At 41.9% G+C, this 16,899-nt stretch overlaps 1 protein-coding gene across 1 annotated transcript in view; it reads right to left on the bottom strand.

The window, feature by feature from the left end:
* The window catches only part of NOS1 (nitric oxide synthase 1), a 100,027-nt gene that overhangs the window by 43,196 nt on the left and 39,932 nt on the right, over positions 1–16,899 (bottom strand). Inside the window, exon 3 of the mRNA XM_063315333.1 lies at positions 3,401–3,533. Within this exon, the coding sequence (XP_063171403.1) occupies positions 3,401–3,533 (133 nt within the window). The remainder of the gene's footprint in view (positions 1–3,400; positions 3,534–16,899) is intronic.

The raw sequence follows: 16,899 nt of genomic DNA on the forward strand, positions 1-16,899 counted from the left end.
GACCCTAGAAGTCAATATAACTGGGAAATGGGGCCCTTAACACACTTGGGGTCCCAGGCCCGGGCGCATAACCAGGTCTTCATGGCCTTATGAAAGGCCAAGAGGGTCAGGGCTATCCTAATCTCTGGAGGGAGAATGTTCCAGAGGGCAGGGGCTACAGCAGAGAAGGCACCTCTCCTAGTCCCCGCCAGCTGACATTCCTTGGCTGATGGGACCCATAGCATGCCCAACCTGCCGGACTGAATTGGACAGGTAGAAACAGCTGAGAGAAGAGCAGACGGTCTCTCAGGTAAGTTGCATATGATTACAATACCCAACATCTGCAGTCAACATGGCCAACTGGCCAACACAGCTGGCAAGCAGCAGGGCAGAGAGTACGGCTCTAGCCTTCCCATATAAAACTCTTTCTCTAAGAAAAGACTATAGTTTCCTGTTTTATCCTAACATTCCCTGGTTTGGAATTCCTTCCAGAAACACTGGTGCAGCCAGGATGCTCTATTGATCCGGAAGAGTTAAGAAGGTCTCTGCTTCCCTGTCTCCCCTCCCTATTAGTGACCTGGGTTGATGGCCCCATCACTTTGTGGGACTTGACATTTGGGTATCATGCTGTGTCCTGATTGCTAAGGGGACTAGTGAATATAATCATCTGCCAGAGCTTCATACTTTTCACTGGGGGTCAGTTGGGTTACAAGCCCAATTCAAAATGCAGGTGCGAATTTCCAAAGGCTGAAAAGGCTTAGGACTAGGCTCCCTAAAGGGACATCTTCCTTCCATCTTCACCTGCGATTCTCTTCAGGTCTTTCACCCAATAAAACAAGGTGAATCCTGGATTCCCATAACGAAGAAACGCAGTGACATTCCATGGGTGGAACACCTTCTTCAGAGAAACCGTCCCGAGATCTATGTGATGATCCTCCCTTATTTTCCCAAGGATTTTAAAGTGAGTCAACATTTAGGACTTTACCTTATGGTTATTACTGGCACCTTCTTTGACCCTCTAGCATTCCTGTTGGTTCTATACAGGTAGTCCTCATTTAGCAACCATAATTGGGACCAGCAACTCAGTTGTTAAGCGAAGTGGTTGCTAAGTGAAACCATGACTGTGCTTATGACCTGACTTCAGCTTTCCTTTCCTTTACAAACCTGCAAAGGTCATAAATGGAAGGATCACCCACACAGTTACTTTTACATCACCATCGTAACTGCGAATGGTCGCTAAACAAGGCAGTCACTAAAGGAGGACTACCTGTACTATCTTTTTAACTATAGTTGTACCCCATCCAGAGTGCTGATGTAGGTGGGTAGTTCTGAAGAGTAACAAACAAACCAGTTCCTTAAAGAAATAAGCCAGCACTAGAGGGGAAGATTTCAAATTCAGAAAGCTTTCTACAATTTAGAAACCTCCCTGAACTTTGCTGAAAGTCGGATTCAATGGAGGTACTTTGCATTCCTTGGGTGATGACAATGAGTGCAACAGAACCGATCCATCACCAGCAGGCATTTCCTTGGCTGGGAAAGCTGAGAATTAACTAACAAATAGAAAAAGGAAAGGTGGTGCAGTTGGGACTTGGCCTTTTTTGTTTGTCTATTTGTGGGTTTAACTTTTGGATTATTCAGCCATACAATCCATCAAATGCCAGTTGCACCCCTGACAGTCCCCACGGAGGAACACACCAAGATTATTTGGAAGATACGAGAGCGACAATTTACCTGTTAGCTTGATTTCCCAGAAGGCTGTGAAATTGTACCATCTCAACTAGGCATTGCCCTGGCCAGTTCTAATGTTAATGTCAATAGCGGTGACTGCTTTGGGTATAAATTGTACCCACTAAGGAACTGCACTTCTGTCCTGCTCTCAAAGCAACCTCCAAACTTTGCGGCCAGTTGTGCTTCATGGACACCTCCTGAAAGTCAACACTCAGCCTTCCTCTTTATGCTGCTTTCACTAGCCACTATTTCTACAGCTCTGGTTTTATTAAAAAACAAACAGACATATTGCCCCCTTGATTGGGATCCATAGAGGCAAGCCAGAATTATTTCTCCCATTTTGGAAAATGGACCACTGAGGTAAAGGAGCTTTGCTTAAGAAGGTTTAAGGTCATTTCCTCACTAGGGAGTTATAGAGTCCTCAACCACCACTGTGTCAAAAGAACAGTAGTGAGGACACATTTTTTAACCACTCTGTGATGGCTGGGCAGTGCTATGAGGATGGTATGAGTTACTAGTAGGGGAACCACTTAAGACTTCTCTGAGATCTTCCTATATTTCCTTCTGCTAATGCTGGATCACCTTGGACAGCAATTAGTAATACAGATAAGCTGATGAAGGCGTCTCAATTCCTGTCATGGTATGTGGGAAAGACCTTGGGAGACGGGGCGAAAAGATGCTGCCTAGGGAACAGTCAGATAAGAGACAGCTTAGCCTGCAGCTGGATAGCGGGTGGGGCAAGAGGCTCAGAAGGGACCCTCCCTAGTTTCTCGGGCTGTAAAGGAGATGGGGGGGAGAGATGTACTTTCAGACTTGCAAGATTCTGTCAATGTAGTTTTACAATAAAGTAGTATTAGCTTATCTGGTTGTGTTTCCTGTCTGGCCTACCTGGTAAGGCTGACAATTCCATGGCAGATCACTGCTGCATCAAATGTCCAGGGAGAAGCTTTTTGAGCATGCTTGTGGTGCGGGAGTCAGCATGGAAAAGCGTTCAAACTACTTACAACTCTGGTCCACGGCAGAAATCTGTAAACGTTTAAGGAATGGAGGAGATGTGTTTATTATTCACTGGTAAAGACATTATTTTTTAGAAGGTGGAAAAACCCTTCAGTCCATCGGGGTGAGCAGTGCTAGCAGCTTCCTAGCCCAGAATGACAGTAAGTACAAATTTCCACCATCATATTTATTTCAAGAATATCCCACATAGGTATCAAAGGTGAACACCATTTAGAAATATAAAATGGTTGGTGGCTGATCGAAATTCAGTGCTAGTTTTCAGTGCCTACCAACCAGGAGAGCATGTTTAGGTTAGTTTTGTTTAGAGGTGGTAGAGAACAATATTGTTAGTTATCATTTGTTATTTATTACGTTTATATCCTGCTGCAGTCAAATAAGAGCATCCATTACACACTCTCAAAATTTGTACCTGTTGGCCCTAAAACTCCCTTCCCCTCAACAGCACACAAATCAAAGGACTTTCTCTATGGTTCACTTAGAAATATAGCCAAACCAGATCCCTGATTTGGTTCTTTGTTGACAAGCTAGCAAATTAGAAATCATTTGCCGCAGATCCGCATTGGTACTGCAGAGAGAACAACAAAACAGCCCATTTCTTCATTGCTCAATAAATTACAATTTTTTAAAAAATGGGATGCATCACTGCCAGAGAGTTACCTTGTCACCTGCCACCTACCTGGTCCTTGTCTGTAGACATGTTGCTTGGCATTGGGGGTGTTTCAGATTCTCCCCACAGGTCACTGAAGACTCGGTCATTCTCCATCCCTGTTGGCAATGTCTTTGGCGACTTCCGGTCTGTTTCCCAGAAACTGATGGAGGGGAAAAACACACAACAACCCATGCATCATGGGATTAAATAATAACTGGGCTCAAACCAGGTTCTGAGGTCACCCATGCGTTCTTGAATTCTGGAGAATTCAAGTGGCTTGTTGTATTTTCCCACTGCAAGTACAGGCAAGCTTTTCTTTCTGTTTGGATGTTAGTTCTCACACAATCAAAAGTAAAATCAGTTCATTACTGTACAAAGGAACAAATGGAAACTCTACCTCCTGCCCAAAATAGAGTCACTCTTGGCCATTCATGTAGAGTGAACAGAAGAAAAAGATTTATTTTATTTTTATTAGACAAAATTATATGCCACCCAACTCTGGGCGGCTTACAAGATGAAAATCCATAAAACAAAACACCCCCCACAGCAGCAACAGACACCCTCAAATTAACCACTTGATCAGCTTTGTAGGTGCGATGAAAAAGATGCCAGAAATCAGAAGAGGGATTATTATAAACTGAACTTGCATCTGATATTCAGCGGTTTTCTGGAATTTTTTCATAATGGATTCTCAAGTTTTCTACAACAAATTTCTGGTCAGAAGTTCCTGGATTCTTGTGGGACTGTTTAATTAGTTTCAATCCAGCTTGTCAAGGAGAAACCTGAGACTCTGGTGTCACACGTGTGCGATGAGCCCAGTTGCAAAAAGTCCACCAAGGGAGACCTGTCTACTCAGTAAAAGCTAGCAAGTCCCTTCAAATGTCCTGTGCCACTCTTAATTGGATCTTGTGGCATTGCTGCAGATAAATACAATGCTAGAATCTAGAGCTTGGCTGTGCAGCAGTCAGCTTCCTGTTTCATTAAAAAAGATGGAAAAAGTATTTTTAAAGAAATCAGATAGGAAAGAAACCCCAATGGGCCCATGGGTGGCATAGTAAATCCCACAGCCACGTGCTGCCTACCCTGTTCTACCTGAAGAATTCCATGCAAAAGCCCGAGGGAACACAGATTTTCTGCCACGCCCACTGACCGTTCTTCTAACTTCCAGCCTGCTTGCCCCCCATATTTATATGTATCAGAACTGCCACTGCAAACCCAACATGCAGAGCTTCAAACTCTTCCCCAGACTGCATTTCTTTGACAGCTTTGGGGTCCAGTCCTCTTAGGGAGCTGGTACATTCAGTGATCAGAATTCTACCCCAAATAGAGGCAGACACAGAAGCCGGAGACTTCAAGAGTTTCTCCATCCATCCAGCTCTTATCTTTAGATGTTCCTTTCAATCTGTTCTCTTCCATGCCAAGTCTAGGCATTTTGCCCTGGATCTGCAGGCGAAACTGGCCTCCTCTAGAATTTTGGCAAATAAAGGAAGTTGCTGAGGTCTCACACTGCTACCCTTCGGGCTCTCCCATTTTTCCCCAATACAAAAACTGTCTTCTAAATGAGTTACGTTTGGGACAGCAATGGGATGCAGGGAAGGGACTCAGCCCAGTCGTAGACAACTGAAATGTAATAGCAGCACAAATCTTATTTAAACAACAACAACAACCAGGAAGTGAAACTCCTTAAACTAATAATTATTCAGCAATGGAGAGGAGGAACAAATTCCCGCCTTCTAAAGAGCAACCGATACAAAGATAGGATAGCATGTTTACCAAGATACCTGGCTCCAGCAGTCCAAGACAGAAAACAAAGATCTGGGCTGCTACCTCTTTGGGCAGAAAAAAATGTTCTCTGCAGAGTGCTTTTTGACACACAGCAATTTCTAAGCGTTCCAGAGGATATGGGATCCCAGCCGATTCTACCATAAGAATTGGAAAAGTGAATAAAAAAGGAAGCATTTGTCACCATCCGATAATGAAAAGGGGAGGGGAGAGGAGATCAGTATAAATAAACAAACAAATAAATAATAAAAGTGGAAAGGAAAGGAATGGCTCTACATGAAGTTGCACCAGGAATACTCTAATTATGGTAATCAAGTAAAATGAGCCCCACACTAGTTTAGGAAAGCAGGTTTACCAGCTGGAACTCGCAAGGCTGTTCTGTCAGTGTTCCCCCCTCCCCCGCTTTCCCAGTGACTCAGGAATAAATCTTCATTATATGCAAGCCGATAGGTTTGAAAACAAAAAACAAAATCGCTTCCCTCCTTGACCAAAAGTGAAGAGAGAAAAGACAAAAGGAGAGAGAAATGGGAAAAAGAAAAAAAAAAGTGGGGGGGGGGCAATTTATTTTTTAATGAAAGCATGGCAAGATCAATTAAAGTAGGTATGCATAATAAATAAAGTTGCCTCGCTCACAGCCTGTGCAAACCTACAGGATTTTGTCCATGTCGTTGCAAAAATTAATTCTGAAGAATGAGATCAAGGATGACAGAATCCATGGCTTTTCAGGCACAACAAACTACAATTCCTAGCAAATTTGAACCCAACTATATAGGTTGCACAGCTTTAAAAAAGGGGTATTAAAATATGGAGGAGTTGCAGGACAGAATCAGTGTTATGGTCCTATTGCATCAACTGCTTAGCCCTCTAAACCACTCTACCAACTGTAGGCCTTCGATATAAATCTATCAATAAATATTGATATATATGGTCATCTAGATGATTCTGGCTATCACTCTCAGCCCTTGGAAGGAGGAGGCAATGGCAAACCACTTCTGAAAATCTTGCCAAGAAAACTGCAGGGACTAGTCCAGGCAGTTGCCAGGAGTTAACACTGACTCAAAGACACACATACATACACAGATACCCAAGGTCATTGTAGAGTTGGGCGTCCTCAAATTTCTCAAATATAAGACTAAGACTAAGGCTAAGGCTAAGGCTAAGGCTAAGGCTAAGGCTAGATGGGAGGAAGTGGTCTAAAGTTTCTTTGTAGTTGGGGAGCATTTTGCCCTTGTTCCCCATGGATAATCCATCCCTCACAATGTTATTTTAAGTATGAACCATGAGACTTAGCTGCGCTATCTAATCCTTTGTGCACCACCTTCCAGCATGCTTCACCATCAAAGGTTCTAAAGCATCCACCTAGCTTTATGGCTAGTTCATGATCCTGCAGTGTTGTAGCTAAAGTCACAATCGAAGGGGGAGAGAGAGAGAGAGAGAAAGAGAAAGAAAACAAGTTTTACTTTGCTGTTTTTTCACAGCTCACAAACATGGAGTGCTAACTGAACTGTAAGAAAACTGCAAATGTATTATGACTTCAAATGCAGAGGTACCCTCACTTTCTCCTTCTTTGTTATGCTCAATGAGATTTGATTCTTCTGGCATTAAAGTGACTTTCTCCATTATGGGATTTATTCCTCTGTATTTACAAGAACACGTCAAATGACTCTCACAACAGGAAACTGTTGCTCTTTCATTATATCAGTGTTGTGCATGCATACTGAGACACACACACTCCAAGCAAAACTAAATACTACAGGCAAGCACAAAAGCTTACACTCTCCCGGGGTGTCCATTGTCTCCTTTTAAGAATAAGTACATACATCACCGGCCCGAGCAGGTTTAAAAAGAACAAAAAGATTTCTCATGGCTGAGCTGCTGTACTTTTGTATCAAAGCCACTTTAAACAAACAAACAAAAAAGGTTTATTTATTGGATTTTTATTTCAAAATGGCCAAGGAACAGAACAATAAATCTGAAAGTGAAATCTCATCTCCGTGACACCATGGTCCCTCTGATACGGGTACAGCATGGGTACAATTATATTGATTAACTTTACAGAACGGTTGCAAACTCAAATATAACTGTAGTAAGCACTTTGGAACATTATTAAAACACACATAAATGCTAAATTAGCATCATCATGACACTAGTCAGAGTCAATAAAATTACTCAAGCTGTGCATTCCTTTGGATTCAAGTCTGAAAAACGGTTTCAGAGTGTGTGGGAGCACGAATGGAGCATCTGTCACAACTCATTAAAGCAGTTACATCTGTTTCTAGGCATGGCACAATTCTGAAAACAGATGCAGCTGCTTTAATGAGTCACTGACAGGTGCTGCATTCTTGCTCCTGTATACTCTGAAACAGTAATTTGCGATAAAATCCAAAGCAATGCAAATCTCTATAAATGATCTTATGTGTCTTATACACTATCTAATGGCTGCATTCACATAACCAACTTAACTTAGTAACTTGGTGAACCTATAGTATACTGTACAGTGTGTCAGCCCACTAGGTAGACCAGACCAGGAAATGAACTTGACAAGAAGATTAAAATTTCTTTATTGATGTTGGGTATAATAATGGAATCTTGCAAGTCTGAAACATTTCAGCCCCTTTTGGCTAGGTAACAGTTCTGGCATATTTCTGTCAAGGTCATCTTCCCTACTCTCTACCTAGCGTAAGTTGGGTTTAGTAGTTTTCTCATGTTACACAATGGTGTAAAGTCAGTGTGGTGTATTTGTTTAGATCTGAGGTTAGGTCTAACTTGAGGCTGGACCCACAATAAATCGTAATGTAATGATCAATTAAAAAGAAAATAGTCCAACAGATCCAAGGCTTAATCTCCAACCAACGCCAGTTAGATTTCTATCAACACATTATGAAAACTAAAACAAGAACGCTATCTGCATTGGTCTGTAAGTTGTAGATGTACTTAGCTGGCCACTAAATTCTGGATCCAGTGAAACTTTACTCCATTTCAGCCAATTTCCTCTTTCTAATATAATGGTTACCAACCATTCCGCCCCCCTCCAATTTTGCTGAATTGCAACCCACATCATTTTTGACTGATGGTGATGATGGTGATGAAGATGATGCCTCTAGTTCAAATGCTAGGGATCTGAACTTGGGAGCCATTGTAATCGAATATAAGTAGTACCATTTAGTTAGGACTTTGAGGCCAGGGACAAGAATTCCAGATAACACATGAGTCTCCTATCCCAGCAGAACTGACTGACCATGTTTTGAAGGTAGTGAAATAAAATCACGTCGCTTCCCAAAATGCTCCTCCCAATATAAGCTATTCGGTCCAGAGCCTAAATTTACCTAAATGAACCAGCCATGCACCACTCATGATTCATGATGGACCACCTAGTAGCTTTCCATCTGCACCATCTCCAGAATGGAGCATCAGTTCAGCTGAGAAGTGGGAAGACCAGCACATTATTCTACTCTAATGACAAAATTCTTCTTTGCACCTCCAAAAACAGCATGATGCATAACTTGATGGATGACACAAAAGAATATGGCCTGCATAAAAAAAATTGCTTGTCTGGACTGCAATCCCATGTCTATGATTCTTCCTCCCCGCCACACGCATTAGATCTAGGGTTTATTTATTCTGTTTTTTTTAAAATTATACTTATTTATTCGGTGTTCCCATTATAGGGCTCCAGGAAAATCACATGATCCTCCCCTACCATTTTACCTGCTTACAGCAAGCCTGTATGTATGTATGACAGGTTGCATTTAGAGTTGGTACCTGTTCCACAATCCAACAACAACAACAAAATGTATTGGTTGGGTGGAGATTTGCATCTAGGTTTCATCAATCCTAAATCAATCTTTTAAATATCCTAGCGTGCATGAAGTTATGCTTTTAAAATACCAGGTCAATGATGAGCAAGTGTTGGCAACCTATGGGGCAGAGTCCATGAGTTGGGACACAGCAAAGATGAACATCTTTCAAGTCAAGTGAAGGAAAAAGATGGGTGGAATCAAAATGTATTTTTAAAATGTACTTTTTGAGAAAGCTCTTAGAAATGTGTATTTCGAGGGGAGTTATGTTTAACAAAGGGGCATTTAGATGAAGGCTAAAATCTGAATTTTATCTTTTTTATGGCCTGTTTTTTTTTATGGTTTGTTTCTTATTATTTTTTTAAGATTATATTTTTAAACATTTTAAATAGTTTTTATTGTTTCGTGTTTTAATGACTTTTTGTGGTTATATTTTTTGGTTGTGTATTTCGAGGGGATTTGTGTATTTTAGCCTTTGTCTAAATGCCCCTTTGTATGTTTACAAAGGAGCATTTAGACAAAGGCTAAAATCTGAATTTTATCTTTCATTTTTACAGTTTGTGTTTTTTGTTAATGTTTTTTTATTATTATATTTGTGTAACTATTATTTTTTCAGTTTTAATAGTTTTTATTGTTTGTATGTTTTAACGGCTTTTGTGGTTATATTTTTTGGGTGGTTTTTTTTGTATTGTCTGTTGTATTTTCAGCTTTGTAAGCCATCCAGAGTCACGGAAGTGAGATGGGCAGCTACATAAATTTAACACATAAATAAAATAAATAAATAACATTTTCATTCATCCCAATTAATTCCTCCCCTCCTTCTTTCCCTCTCATTGAGAGCTTAAAGCAGAAATGAAATAGTAAAGGATCTGAACCACCAGATGAGAAACTGAAATGGGCTAGGGAGAAGACAGTTGCTAAATGCAATAACAAGGTCCTGAAAAAGATAGCATGGTTTCAACAATGGCAATCGTAACGTAAGAGCTCATGTCTTATATATACAGTGACCACATTTTCTTGGAAAAAATAAAGGGCAAACCTGAAAGAGGTTCATAAGGATAGAAAAACGTTAATTGTTTATGTTTATAACTCGGCTTTACCAAGGAAAATTCAAGAGCAGACCCAAGAAAAACTTTACAGAAAGGTGTATTCTAATAAAAACATCTAAAATCAAACAGTATGTGTAAATTTATTTTAAAAAGGCACTTCAATTTCCATATTTTTCACAGGAATGTGAAAGACGGTGCCTCAAGGGGTAACCACTTGTACGGTAAAAGTGAAATGACCAAAATAGAGGACAAAAGTGTGTTTCCGAAAAATAAATAAATCTAAAGGACAGCTTTTAGAAATAAAGGGCTGTCCTTTATAAGAAAGGAGGTATGGTCACCGTACCTGTTTATGCTACGTGAAGAAGCAGCGCATAAGCTAACTTGTTAAGTTCCCATTTTGGAACTAGCTGTGCGGCCCGTTCAGTGTGTCTTTGCATCGCCTTCAGATGTCTTCTCCTCTCCACCCCCCACCTCCTTCGATGAAGAACAGGAAGTACCGCAAAGGTGTGCTTCAAAGCAAGGCATTCCAACCCAGGTATTCTAATTGCATCATTACCTTCCATATTTTTTTTAAAAAAAGGAGGAAATAATCTTTTTCCTAGCCTGGCTTTTGATTGCTATTATAAAATGGGCTCGATCAGATAAAGGGCAGAACCCAACCTACAATTAAATTGCCAGCTAAGGACAACATGGCCCAAGCCACAGATAAATTAGACAATGGCGGTTCCGCGTCAGGAAGGTAACCGAATGAAAGGAATCTGGGAGAGGAACGTTCCTTAGGGTAAAAAACAGAGACTGTTTTGTTGGCATAGCACCCACCTCGGCTTTTAGTCAGCAGAGAAAACTCAGTAAGGTTGCCTATGATGTTTCCAGAGTGTTCCTTAGCATACAGGTAGTCTTCGCTTAGTGACCATTTGTTTAACAACCATTCAAAGTTACGATGGCACTGGAAAAAACTGACTTACAGCTCGTCCTTGCACTCACAACCATCACAGCTTCCCCGCGGTCACGTGATCAAAATTCGGGTGCTTGGTAATCGGCTTGTACTTACAATGCTTGCAGTGTCCCGGGGTCACATGATCGCCATCTGTGACCTTCCCAGCTGGCTTCCAACAAGCAAAATCAGTGGGGGAAGCCAGATTCTCTTAAAGACTGCATGATTCGCTTAACAACCATGGTGATTTGCTTAATGACCACAGGGAAAAAGATCGTAAAATCAGGCGTGACTCTCTTGATGACCACATCACTTAGCAATGGAAGTTCTGGTCCCAATTGTGGTTGTTAAGCAAGTACTACCTGTGTGCAGACTGCAAGGTTCCCCTCAAAGAACTGTAACCAGCTTGCCGGGCATCACTAGAAAGCAAAGAAAGGACCTTCTCTGATCTCCTGTGTCCTTGAGATATGTAGCCTTCAGTTTCTAGACTCCTGGGAATTTTAGGCATTGGAGTTCACATGACTGGGAAAGGTTGCTCTGGATCAGTGTTCTCAACCTCAGCAACTTTAAGATGTGTGGACTTCAACTCCCAGAATTCTAGAAACAATGTCAGCAAAAGTCCGTTTTCTTGCTCCAGTTAGTTCAGGATCAAGTACTCTGACGCACCCAACTTTAAGATTTGCAGGAATACAGAATGTAACGTGTCTTTATTTCCGATATAGGGTTCATAGCCTACGAGGTTTGCCCATGGTTAAGCACTAGCCCTACCTGAATGGGCTGACGGTACAAGACGAAGGAGAAATGAGTTTATTGGCATTGCAAACTTAGCTAAGCAGGTCAAATCGCAACTAGCTGCATACAGTCCCCTTTTTGGGAGAGATGGGCGGTGACAGAAATTTGAAAAATAAATAAATAAAAATAAATACAAGCATGCTAACATTGTCAAAAATCTCACATTTTGCAGAGAATAAGGAAGATGACCTTGATAGAAACATGCAACAACCATTATATAAGCAAAGAGGGTTGAAACATGCTTTAAGTCTTAGGAAGCACGATCACATTCTGAAGGTTGTTGCCACATCGTTTCATGCTTCAGTGTGGTTTAAACAGGACCATTCATCTGAAGACTTATTTTCCTCACATCAGGGTACAAGAAGAAGAGATAAAGCACAATCCGGCTTGCAAGATTCTGCTATTATAGCCTATCTCAATAAAGCAGAGTTCCACTCTTCCTGTGGAGTTGGTTTTCTGGTCTGGTCTAACCTAGTGGGGCTGTTATCGTTGTTCAGGCTAAGTTTGCACAACGGGTCAACTGACTGAGTTTAGATGTTCTCACAACACTGACTATGTAGAGTTGGACTAATCCTGGTCATGAGTGCGTCTGCTGTGGATTAAATATAACCCCCAGATGTTAGTTGACTGGCTCAGTTAATTCTTTTCTGGTGTTTTCTCAACATGCTACAGTATAACCCATCACTGACTTACGCATTGTGGAAACAGACCTTCTACTTTCAAAGCTGGGGGGATCCCCCACCACTTCTGTCCCTCAGTGCTAGTTATAATTTGAAACCCCTGATCTCTGTCACCAAAGAATGCATTCAGTCTACAGGCTTCCTTGTGAAGCCAAGTGCAGACCTCATGGCCAAAACGTCCCATTTAATGTTCACCTTTCAATTTAATTTTCAACTTTCTGGCTGCATGCACAGGATACATTTAGCCATACTGTTTGCTGCTGCATTTAATCATGCTAAACCTGATTAGCGTTAAGCTCAGTTTTTTTGTTTCTAGTTGCCAGTTTTTGCAGTTTTGCCTCTTCGAGGAACGCGGTCCCCATTCCCATGGGGACATCTTGCCTGAGGAGAAAGCTGGAGAATGGAAGTTTGCACACATTTTTAAGGCTTTTCGGGTGATATTTCCTTACTGTAGATTTTGGATTTTTAAAAAAATATACCAACATCACTACAACCAAATTTTAACTGTTTTGCAGCTACTTACTGGAGACAGTGAGGATGAAAACAGGGATTTTTAACCTGCAAAGCACCATTTTCCACAATGGTGCTTAAACTCTGGAAGGAGCAATATTTCCATTCTATTCTTCCTCTGTGAAGAAAGAAGGAAATCCCAGGGAGTTATAAGGTCAAAAGCACCCTCAACTTTGCAGCTCAGAGGGCAATTTAACGGTTGACTAATTTCTCTTTTTCAATCAGCCTACCTAGGAAACAGCTCCACAATGCTCACCTCTATTTTTTGAAAAGCTCTTGACAAGATGCCTTTGTGTGCATTAATCTTTTAAGTACTTACCTTGTTCCAGTGCAGACCATTCTAACTCCCCTCTATGGCACCTTAGTTTGCCCAAAGCAACGTTAAACTGCTCCACTTCTGTGTTTGAACCAGATTGGCTTCTCAGGAGGGCCCCTCCTCTTTTGCATTTAGGTGTTTATTTGAGTCTTTTGTCTAAGACACACAATTATCATTAAAAGAGAATCTCAGTAGCTCAGGGTTGAACTGTGGAGTCCTTGGTGCTCTCTGAGCAGGAGAAGCAGCTGAGAGTGCCTAGTATTGCACTTCCTTGAAAATGGGCAGGCTACCTTTGCTGTGCTTTCAACATCTCTTGATCATTCTGGGCCCCATCATCCTTCTCTGATGTGGTCACTGTTCTTAAACCTGCACTGGATCTAGGTGGTCTTTAGACATCTTGCCACCTGTCTTCTTACCTAGCTGTCCCTGAAATTTGTGTAGGCACTCAGTTTCACCTCTTCTCAGGGGCTTGTGATTGACACAGGATGCTTTTCAGGAACAAGTACTGCACAGTCCTCACTTACCAACCACTCATTCAGTGACTGTTTGAAGTTATGATGGTGCTGAAAAAACAACTTTGCAGCCCATTCACGAACATTTACAACCTCTGCAGCATCCCTCAGTCGTGTGATTGCCATTACAGTCAGTATGCGTTGTTCTGTGCCTGACCTGTGGTTCCCCCCGCCCCCCGTCTTGCACAGCAGACAGATTGAAGAGGAAGGGATTGCAAGAGAGTACACCATTTGCTCTTCTACACATTGAAAGCAATGCAATTGCACCAGCAGCCCAGGGCTGGGAGGCATGGGCATGCTACGCAAACAGCTTACAGCACTCTCTTGAAATCTCTTCCTCTCCAATCTCTCTGCTCTGTGGGGGGGCGTAGAAAAAAAGCAAGCCATTCGTGTTGGCAATCTCTCCTTTGCCTGACCCTTTCCCCCACCCTTGCAGAGCAGAGAGAGTAAGCTGTTTGCTGTTCTACACATCAGAAGCAATGCGATCACACAGGCAGTGGGAAAGGGTCAGGCAAAGGAGAGATTGCCTACAGAAATTGCTTCTCCCCCCACCCTGGAGAGTGGAGAGTTTGCAGAGGAAGGGATTTCAAGAGAGTAAGCTGTTTGTATAGTGCACTGGCAGCTCCCAACCCCAGGCTGTGGTGTGATTGCATTGTTTTTGATGCGTAGAAGACAGTAAGCAGGTGGGAGAGTGATTAGGAGGCAAACAAAAACTGAAGGTGTGAAACTGAGTAGTCTTGTCTCTTTCCAGCCAGAAAGCACAGTCATGGTCACATGATCTCCCACTTAGGGATCGCTTTGCTTAGTGGCAGAGTTGCCAGTACCAATCATGGTCATTAAGTGAGGAATACCTGTAACACACAGCAGTTTGTGTTCCCTCTCAAGTCCTATAAGTACAAGTACATTCCTGCTGATTTGAATGGGTGTGGTAAGGCAACCTCACAAGCTGTGTGAAATCTGAACACTGAGGGTGAGGGAAGAGATGCAATTCCAATCTCTTTTGTGCAGTCTTAATGGAGAGATGCCATAAAAGCTGAAAAGGGATCTTAATGAAATGGCTGGATGTTGAGGCCATGCAGAGTCGGAGGATAGGACCCAAAAGAAGAGAAGAAAGCAAAACTTCTCCCTTTCCCTTGCACAGACACATTCCTGTAATTAATAGTCTGAAATGTACCAAGCACAGACAGAACACTTCCTACTCAGGAATGCAAGACCATCATGTGGAAAGATAATATGCTCATGTAATCAGCAGGGGGCAAGGTATTTTTCCAAAGGACTCCAAATGCTTTGCTAGTTTCCAACTAACCAACAAGGATGTACTTGATAGTGGATTAATTCAGAAGTTTAGACGGAGTTCAAAAAGAAAAAAGAAAAAGATCTAGAGATAACACGATGCAAAAGCTCAGGAAGTAACAGCACATTTCACAAAGGCCCCGGGGTAGTTCTGTCTGTCCTTCCATTAATCCCACTCCAGAACACTGATTTACATCCTTTCACAAATACCCTGTGACTCACATCTTATTCAGTTCTGTTTAACTTTTACGCTAAACCTGGGGAGAACAGAAATGAGATGGAATCTGCAAAGAGGTCTCTCAGTTTGCAGCCAAAAGCATGGATTTCTGAGAACTCTGAGTTTTGCAAGAACAAAGTTATTTGACGACAACAACTACAACACTATTCAGCTACATCCTAAAATGAAAGAGCCTTGGCCTAGGTAGATTTCAAGCTCTACCAGGCAAAAGACCTTCTGCAGTAATTTCTGTTTTGTGTTCACACGTAGTTTTTCCTTTTTAAAAGGCCTTCAGCCTTCCTAGAGGAAACAAGAATTTGTTTATTGAAGGGTGAACAACAATAGCTTTCTTGGAAGCCTTTCACCTTGAGTTAGGTTGGGGAAAGAATCTTGTGTTTTTAGGACCACTTCTTGTTCAAGCTGACGAAACGAAGCATGTCTTGAAATCCTTGGAAAGGAGATGAGAATGTTGGTGACCTTCTCTGGAGTGTTGTTGCATTCGTTTACTGATGATGTAGGCAAGGGGTCTATGAGAAGGTCCTGTTTTCTATTTGATCATCTCTGCGTTAGTCAGCAGGAGAAGCAGCAGGCTTCCCCATCTTCTGTACAATCACCACAAAGAACTCAGATGGGACTCGACTCAACCTGTGATGTTTTTCCACCTTGAGAAAAATAGACATGAGGCCATCCACATAGTCACTGGGACTTGGCCTTGACTTGATGGCTGTTTACCTTTTAGCCTTTAAGTACCTGAAAGGATGTTACATAGATGATCAAGCCTATCCTCTATTGTTCCAGAGAGCAGGATGTCGAAAGAGGAAGTCAGATTCCAGCTGAATGTTAAGTAAAAGTTTAATAATAAGAGCAGTTGGACAGGGAAATAATTTACCAAGGGAAGTGGGGAGTTCCCTTAAGAGTTCAAGCAGAGGTTAGACAAGCATCTGTCCTGGACAATTAATTTGGATTCTTGCACTGAACAGGAGGTTAGACCCAACATTGGACCCAACGCTAGGATTATACATGCTTTCCACATGAACAACTGCAATCACTGCAGCCCGCAAGCAACTTTTTTCGAGTGCAAAATCCTGGCCGAAATTTTACTTATTTTTATCTTCCCCTTCCACTAAGAGGTCGTACACTTATGGGCAGAGCTTTCCACCCCAGCTGTGCCTCTCCCTTAAGAAGCGTGTCAACTGCCTTATGAGTTAATGAAAGGTATAAGCCTCAGGAGTCACAAGGAAAATACAGGAGCATAGCTAGACTGGAGGCATGAGAAGCTGGTAAAGGAGATGAGATATGACAACCATCTTTAGGCAGAGTAAAAATAGAACCGGATTAGTGATGACCAAAGGAGCCATGGCCAACTTTCACCCAGTGGCTAGCTGGGGCAAAATCTCTTCTCATACCTTTGGGGTAAGACAGCTTGACATTTAGCAATCCATGATCTTGGGTGCCTTTTCATTTGCAGCATTAGAAGCACTTTTGCCCCTAATGGCTTTTCAAGTAAGGTAAAAGTTTCCTCAAGCTGGGGTCAACTTCTGGTGTTTTCACGGAAACATCCATCTACTTTTCTTGTTGGCAACATGATAGTAGCTTGTCATGCCTTCTTCCTGAATTTTTAAAAATGTCCTACTCTAGTCTAAA

This window comes from Candoia aspera, chromosome 15 (genome assembly GCF_035149785.1).
Source record: "Candoia aspera isolate rCanAsp1 chromosome 15, rCanAsp1.hap2, whole genome shotgun sequence".
NCBI classification, from domain to species: Eukaryota; Metazoa; Chordata; class Lepidosauria; order Squamata; family Boidae; genus Candoia; species Candoia aspera.